The sequence below is a fragment of the Apteryx rowi genome, unplaced genomic scaffold, assembly GCF_003343035.1.
Source record: "Apteryx rowi isolate R43461 unplaced genomic scaffold, aptRow1 scaffold_14, whole genome shotgun sequence".
Lineage (NCBI taxonomy): Eukaryota > Metazoa > Chordata > Aves > Apterygiformes > Apterygidae > Apteryx > Apteryx rowi.
Window position 1 is genome coordinate 5214473 of NW_020447641.1, and position 8796 is coordinate 5223268.

Genomic DNA, 8796 nt, shown 5'->3' on the forward strand with positions numbered 1-8796 from the left:
TGATATCTTGTGACTTTTCAGTGGCAGATGTTATTTTGTTCTACAAAGTGTCATCCTACTGAATCAATGTGTATTGATATATATGATTAAAAACACAAATGATCTACATTTTCTCATCAGATTTAATAATGGTTTGACAAAGATTAAAGAAAAACTAAAAATGATAAAAGTATTTCAAGGTTTTCTTTCAATTGCTTAACTATTACTAAATGCAAGAAATTTGCATCCTATAATTCCGCTGTAATGATCTTTATTTCCCCTCATCCCAGTTCCTCTACAAAACTATTACTATAAACCCAAATCATCATAGCACTTACCTATACTAGCCATAGATAGATTAACTTCTTCATCCTTTTTATCTGAAATATAACAGTATGATGTTAAATCAGTATTTTTTCTTCCTAACAAATTAACTATCAATATACAATTCTTTCTTTGTCAGGACAGTGTTTGAAATATTTACATATATTTAAAACTAATCTGTGAAGAGGAAAAAAAATAATTTCCATTCAATTCAAGTTTAACACAAGAAAAGAGAGAACCCTTGAAAATAAAGTGTGTATGTTAAGGATGTGCTAGCATTTCTCCGAAACTACAGAGATTTAAAGCTCATTTTTATTGTGAGCAGATGCTCAACATAAGAAAGCTCTCATTTTGTGGTGTGCACTGCAGTTTCTGTGCTTCGAAAAGTGCAGTGACTGTTACCTGATAGCATCTGCCTGGGGCACTTAGCATGCAAAACATGTCATGTAAAGAGGTGATAAATGGAGCAGGCTCCCTAACATACGGTAGCAGAACTGGCAGTTGTGCAGAAAGGAGCAGATGTTACCCCTTTCTAACAGTGGGCAGGCTTGCTCGGGACGGCAGGGAGCTGCAGGACTCAGGCACACTCCAGCCCCTGAGAGAGGGTCTGCAAACTCCACAGCGAGGTAGAACAGGAAGAGATTAGCATTGAGGTGCAGAGTCTTCTCTGCAGTCCAACAGCTATTAATCAACTGGAAGGGAAAAGGTGATTAAAAAGAGACATCAGGCTTCAGGGAGGTGGCTGCCACTGGCGGGGGGACAGCAAGAGTATATTCTCGCCCTTTCTGTGAATGTGCATGAATCACTGGAAAAATATATATATATAGCAAAACCACATTAGCTTACACTTCATTAAGTGTACACTTAATAAATGGCACAATTGAGGTAGCAKCTCATCACGTCTCAGAAAAACGTAATAAAATGCACTGCAATTAAATTGTGAGATTTGTTTTCAAAATCTACTACTGTACCTTCCTAGTGTGATCCTGATCACCTAAACTCCCGCTCCTGGGGATACCCCTCTGTGTCTGATGCTAGCTCCCTTGACTAAGTTAATCTTTGACTCTCCCCACACCTACATATTAAGCTTTCCAAGTTCCCATTCAGTACTTCTTCTGTAACACCACAAACTATTAAACTACCAAGAAAAAGTGTAAATATCATAATGTAGCTTTGTTATGTTCCATGTTTTGGTTACAAAGTCATAATCAGTAATCATAGATCTCTCAGCTGTTTATATAAAGCAGCATATTCTAATTTTTCTCATATATAGTTAAACGTTTGGGCCCAAAATAATTAAGGAAGGTGTCATGTGAAACCAGATTATTGCTTCATTACTGCAATACCATACATACCAATCTGTTTTCGTTTTCCTTTGGAGGATTCCTTAGCTTTGTTTTCACCTTTCTGTTTCTTTGCTGAGCCTTTTGGACTTTTTAAGGAGGACTTGCTGGATATGAGATTTTTTGACATTTTTTCAGACTTCTTTCTAGAAAGACATATATCATCAAGGAGCTGTAAACATACAATGTAATGGACCTCAAATGAGTGAAAATCTGGCCCACAATTTTCTATAGTTTATCATTAAATATTATTTTCATCTAAAGCCAGAAGTATGCTGCAGAATTTTAATTCCCAAACTTAATCTATTTAGATATGATATGTAACACCTGGAAACACTCCTTCTATCCAAGGTGATTAAGTATGAAACTGATTATCCAAAACAGTGAAAGTTTTAAATAGGATAGGTTTTACTCACAAGGAAATCTAGGAACCTGAGCTACCATGTAAAGAGCACAGGTGAAAATTCTATAGTTGTAAGTATTTGTCCCAATGTCCTTTAAGTGTAAATCATTACACAGCTGCACAAAGCATTTTGTGCTTTTTTATTTCCATTTCATTTGTCAGCGTAGTTCTGTGCAGGGCAAACCTGGAAAGCAGTTGCAGATTTAATCACAGCCAACAACCACACAGCTGGAGACTATGCTGTATGAAAGGCTACCTTGTTTCATTTGCTCTTCTCCCTCCCAATATCTAGAATAGGGATGAGAATAGGAATGTTTTCTGACTTGTTCCACTGCAAAGAATGAAATGAAATGCAGCCTGCCAACTGTACAGACCAGACAGGACCCCACCACAAAATACAGCTCCAGCACCATCATGTGGAAGATAAACACACAGCATCCAATAAAAGAACTAAATGGGAATGGTCCAAATTTTGTTACGGAGAGTATTGAAAATTGTTTGATATTATTATAGAATAACTAGATGCATTTAACTAGGACAAGGACAATGAGATTCTTGGTCTCTGCCACAAGCCTCTTTAAGGACCTGAACCTTCCCTCCTCCTCTCCCATGTCCCCTACTCTTTTTGTTAAGACTATAAGCTGACTGGGAGAGGAGCTATTTAATATCTACATTGCACCTACAGTATTCCGAATACTACTATAATTTTAACAGCAATAACAGGAAGGTAGATGCACTTATAGCACAGGAAGAGTCTGCACCTTTAACACCTGTGTCATGATATAACAGCTATTTCTCATGAACTCCAACAGGAGCTACAGCTGGTCTTCTTGGACATGTGGACAACACATTTACCATCAAAGGGCTTCAGGCAAAAAAAAGACTTCCCCAATGAAAAAGCCTAAAAAAGTGTGAACATTAAAGCAAATACAGCATGGTCTGTGCATTTGCAATTTCAATGGTCTTCCTGCCTCGGGTTGGTCTTTCATTCCCAGACTGAGAAGCATGGTGTTTCTCTGTTTTACAACATGGTTGTCAAATATTCTAGAAGTAAGCAGTATAATTTTAGCCCTCAGTCTAAATTTTAGTTTGGAGATGGTCACTGATAACAAGATTTGGGACCTAAATTAAATTCCCATGAATTCAAGATAAATTTTGTTATTGACTTTAATGAGAGCAGAGTCAGACAGTCTTCTTTTTCACTAGTGATTATGGCAAATATGGTCCCCTTGATTATTCCATCTCATGAACTGTATCAACTTAGACTTCCTGCTTTTGCCAGAAAGGATAACCCCAGCACAAAACAATTTAATGTTTCAACGTTCTGAAACTTTTGCCTTGCAAGAGATTTTGGAAGATTAACAAAAAATGTTCAAGTAAATCATGTATAATGACTGTAAGGAGAAAGTTAAGCGGTTTTCCTGCCCTTGTTTTCACAGCCTTTTTGCTAAGATGTGAGACTACGAACATTGACAATACATTTATTATGCCTAACATTCACATTTAACACATTTGCCAAATTATAGTATTTAAAAGGAACCTCTACACTGAACAATATGCTTATTTTAAAGTTCTGAAACACTTGTTTGGAAAAGATTTAGGGCTATCTAACTTAAAGACTGCGTGTCACTTCAGATAGCTAAAAGAGGCTAATTTTTGCGCTCTCGCTCTTTTTTTTTTTTTTCTTGAAGCCATTTCCTATCCACCCCATTGTATATTCTAAATAAAACCTTGTGGCCCATTTTATAAAGGAATTCTGTGGCTACTCTACCTTGAAACAAGACCCTGATGCTGCCAGTTAAAAGAGACAATGCTCTCCAGGACAGGAGAGGCCCGCTCTTTTAGAAATCAGTTGGAAGACAATATGAACCACCTCATTATATAAATTACAGTCACATTCTTACTTTACCATTTCCTTATTATATACTGAAGCAAAGCAAATTTGGAAATTCTGAGGTCTTTTTACTGAGTAATATAAACCCTAAGTCACATGAATAGAGGAAACATTGAAAGGCCTGAGATAAATCACATGGCTTTTTTTTGTAGAATAACAACTTGCAAGTAAAAATATCCCCTTTCCTTTGACTGACTTAAAAAATATTTTACCTRTAAAAACAGTTAAAGCACTTCCCTTAAAAAGTGAAAATGGTTTCCAACTAATTTCTTTAACTGAAAGAATCAGGTGTAGAGGTACACATAGCAGTATACAGACAATAGGAGTGCTGGCGAAGGCAGTGGGTGACTGTGGGGGTGTGTGCATATATTCATACAAAAAGTGTCCCTTTTTAGGCACTGTAAATTAATACAGTAATCAGTAAGGACTGTTTATGGCTCCATCTGTGAGCACAGAACATAACCAACTGGAAAACAGACAGTTATATCCAGAACGGTTAGAAAAGTACTAATTAGTTATCTCCTTCTACAATATCCCAAATAACATATCRGGTCTGCCCATTTGTCATCTTGTGGGCACATGATTGTCAGTGGTTAGGAAACGGTTAAGGCCTCCAGAGAAAGCAAGGGCAGAACTTCCAAAAACTTCAGTGGAAGCACATTCAAGCCTATAGCATTTACTAAGTATATATGCAAAGCTGTTTGACTTGGTTGCTTTTTAAAGGGGATTATGCTACTAACCTCCAGGTGTTTCTCTGTGGGAAACTGCCATGAAACAAAGACTCTAAAATAGGTACTAAACAGCAATCTTTTGCACCCCACCTCCTTCAAAAAGGAAATTAATAAAGAAAAACCCTAATGGTTCCTAATGTTTAAGATAAAAGCTAGTATTTTCAGAAGTTACCTCTAACTGCAGCTATTTTTCACTCCCTAAGTTTTTACACACAGTACCAAATAATATCAGGAAGACCCATGGAAAATGAGGTTCCTAGATAAGAGGGCTGTCTGAAAACATGGTCGTTGTTAGCAAATTATCTCAGGTTACAAAACTGAGCCCTTGGCAGAACAAGAGCTAACTGAACAAACCGGTTGTCATTCCTAAACAAGACCAGTGCTCCCAACCTTCACTAAGTCCTGGGCAACATTACTGAGCCAGCAAAAGGTTGTGGGTACTGTCATACTTTGCTGTCCCTGCCAGCAGTGGGGCAGAGCATGCAGACCCCAGTGCCTRCGGCTGATGGCAGTGACAACACACTGCAAGCAAGAACCATGGGCTAGGGGCCACCTCCTCTTTAATAATTCCTCATGTCATAATGCCAGGCACTGGCACTATCCTACTAAATATGCCTTCTTTTAGTTCAAAGAGAAAATTAATTATAAATAATGTTACGAGGTACCTTTTGTTAAGTTTTTAGACTACGATCAGCAAGCAAGACACAAGAAAATAAGTGGYTTCTTTTGTGGATTTCATACAATGTAAAGTCTTAAATTAAATTTTAAGGGAAAATTTTCAGCTATGGTTTGTTCCTATCCTCAGGGATATTTCTACTTTGTTTATTTAGAAAGGATTCTAACATGCACATTTGTATAAAAATATGCAAATGTATTTTTCCTTTCCATTAACACTTGTATAAATTCATGATTCTGTGATTGACAAATGAGGTTGGAAACAACATGTAAATTAACATAATTAAGAGTACAAAAATACAAAAAAGTCCTTGAAAATTTCCACATACATTGCCTTGTGTTTTATATAAAAAAAGTAGGTAATGTATTACATTAAAAATTTTCAATAAATATGTTGAGTCAAAATTTTCACCAAATTTTTAGCAGAACACAATGTCACATTCATTAACTGGTAAAGCCCAAGTAGATCTGCAAATATTTGAAAACTTTGTTTGACATTTTGTAGCTTAATTTATTTCATAGATGGACCTTTGGCTAAAGGGAAAAGTGAACATCAGAGTGTTCTCCTAATCATTTAATGGACTGAAACAATTACATTAGTTATAAAACAAATCTACAAAGTTGCTAGGTACTGCAGAAGGAGAAAGTTAATTAATTAACAGTACTGCAAAAGATGTTGTCTGAACTGAGGAGGCAGAATGATTCATTAGTTGCCTAATTGAATGATTTAAGGTCAAGTTTGTGTGCATTACTAATTTAGGACTGTAATTTACTACAATTTAGAATGACTGAAAAATTGAGTGCACTTCCATTTAACAAAAACACTACAAGCAAATAATCAAAAACACACTTTGCTTTTTTTTTTTTTTTTTGGTTGTGTCACTATCAAGTTAAAAATCACATTTCTGCCTGTAAACATTTAGGTGCTCTTGTTAAAAATATCATCTTGAAAATGACCTAATCTGTACATAAATTCATATACAGTGTTCGCTTTAATTAAATGTATCATACTTTGCTCTACACAAAGAGCAAATAATACAAAAAACTAAAATTTGTATTTTTAATAATGCTTGTACGTATTTGGATACAACTTCATTGTATAAGTTGTAGGGAGTAAAGCCAGAATTTTGGCAATTGCCAAATCATTTTGGCATACGAATAGTTCTATTTGAATGTACCTGATTTCACACATACAAGTTTCCATGAAACTGGGCCTAAATAAACTAGCTGCAGATTTTGTTACTTAAAAAAACCCACAGAGATAGTTACAGATTCTGGGATAAATACAGTATGGGGAAGAATAGGTTTAGAATTACCAAGAAAGCAGAGAGAAGAAAATGGAAAACTTCCTTGTAACATTGTATAATACTATCTTCTGTTTCTCTCCTTTCTTCCATTAAAAAGAATATAATAGGACTGGAAAAGGCACAAAAAAGGACAACCTAGATGATCAAGTATATAGAACATCTTTCRTACTAGGAATGACTGAATAAACTAGGGCTCTTTTTTTAGCCTGGGAAAGACATGACTGAAGAGGATACGATAGAACAATAAAATCATGAGAGGGAGGGGGAACGTGAACAGGGATTGATTATTCATGGTCTTTCACAATACAAGATCTAGCTGGCATCACATGCGCTTATCAAGGGATGGATCGAAAGCAAACAAAAGCAGTACAGAAGCACTTTATTGCACAAGTTAGTCAAATTATGGAGCACACTGTCACTGGACATGACAGTTGCCAGAAGTGCACAATTTCAAGCAGTAACAGGACAAATTAGTAGAAGGGAAAAAAATCAAATTGGGGCTTCTAAAAACAACCATAATACATTTGGCTATGGAAGCATGAAGCCATAATTCCAGGAAAGAGGGTGCATCAGTGTGGAAGAGCGGAAGTTTGCACTACCGTAACCTTGCCCACGTCTGTTACTGGTCGGTGCTGGAGAGGCGACGCCGCACTGGAAAGAGCTGCTGGTGTGATCTGGGACAGCTGGGCTGCGTTGTCCAAATTTGTTAGCAGTTAATAAATGTGATGCTTAAGTCGCCATAACCTGATCCTGTCAGGAAGAACACAGTAGCACACGCCTTGTCATGGTTTTTGAACTATCAACATGTCCAGAAACGTTATAAAGATTTACACCAGGCAGGCTTTTTCCAGTTTTTGTTGCGAGCAAAGGTAAAAATACAAATCTCATCTCTTAAATGTGAAAGCTAAGCTGCTGGAACAAAACTGCGTGAGCGGGCCGGGGCGGAGGGGGGATTTGTGGGTTATTTTCAGAAGAGCAAGGGCCCGGCTGCAGGTCTGGGAACGCTTTGCTTTATTCCCAGCAGCCTCCTGAGTCTCCCCGCTTRTCGGAAGCGCCCTCCGCCCGCCCGCTGCTGCCGGCGCCTGTGTCGCGTCCCTCTGTGCAGCCTCCCGCCTCTGCCGCCCGCCCCAACCCGCTCGTGTGGGGCCCGGCTGCGCCCGCCATTTCGCCGGCCCCGTGAAGCCGCCCCTACCTGCCCGCCGCGTCGCTAGCAGGCGGCTGTTGCTAGGGCGACGGGGCGACCAGGATTGACGTTGCCGACAGGCAATCAGCGCTCTGCTTTTCAAACCCGCCCCCCCCCCGCTGCGGAAGCTGCTATTGGTCGTTTTCACGCGGGGACATTGCCGGAAAAACTACACTTCCCAGCATGCCCTGCGCGGGTGCCGGCCGGGGCGCGTGGGGAGCGGAGCATGGTGGGGTTTGTAGGCGGCCGCGCTGTGGGCGCCCCAGGCCCGTCAGCGGGGGCGGTGCAAGGTGGAGGAATGGCGGAGCTCCCAGCTGGGAGGGAGCGCGGGGGGGCGGATGAGGCGATCCCGCTTCACCCTTCCCCGCTTCTCCGGGACCCACGGCCGCTGGTGGCGTTGGCCCTGCGTGGCCTCTGCCTGCCGTAGCCCCGCGCCTGGTGCCCCCGCTGCGCTGCGGGCGGCCCTCCCGCCCGGGCCGTGGTTTCATGAGCGCCCTTCGCAGGTTTAGGCTACGAGCTTTGCTCGCCGAAGCCGGCATCCTACTGCAGCACACGAGCTGCCCCCACGCATCGTGTTTTAGCATCCAAGATTTTTATTATACGTCTTTCATACTTTAGACGCTTAAAAGTAATTTAATTTGCCCTGTTTCATTGTAAAACGTGCAAGACCCCGCGTTCGTTTCCTTGTGTGTGTGCAGAGCTGCAGCACTGTGCCCAGGGGCCCTCCGCGGGACGCGCCGGTCCTGGCCCCGGGCACCGGGAGCCTCGCTGCCTTCCGTTTCCCTGCCCGCAGCCAGGAAGTTCCCGCACTGCTTGCTTAAAAATCCTGCTACTCTCCCTGTTTTTACCTTGTCCCGTTTCATCTCTCTTTGTAGCCATTGCTTACGTTGCTGCTTGTACCATGAGTTAGACGGGCCAGCTGGAGACTGGGTGCAATTTTATCCCTGGATTTATCCC

General features: G+C 40.4%; 1 protein-coding gene across 15 annotated transcripts in view; it reads right to left on the minus strand.

The window, feature by feature from the left end:
- WDR63 (WD repeat domain 63) overlaps nt 1-8796 on the minus strand; it is a 34147-nt gene that overhangs the window by 24462 nt on the left and 889 nt on the right. For 5 of the 15 annotated variants that reach the window (XM_026057613.1, XM_026057612.1, XM_026057607.1 and 2 more), the window contains exons 1-4: nt 7849-7933; nt 7179-7406; nt 1659-1792; nt 318-359 (exon numbers count right to left, since the gene is read on the minus strand). In XM_026057613.1, the coding sequence (XP_025913398.1) occupies nt 318-359; nt 1659-1792; nt 7179-7204 (202 nt within the window). In that variant the 5' untranslated portion in view covers nt 7205-7406; nt 7849-7933. Of the gene's footprint in view, nt 1-317; nt 360-1658; nt 1819-6665; nt 7733-7848; nt 7934-8687; nt 8770-8796 lie in introns of those variants that run through there. The other 10 variants (XM_026057610.1, XM_026057618.1, XM_026057614.1 and 7 more) reach the window with 10 other exon arrangements.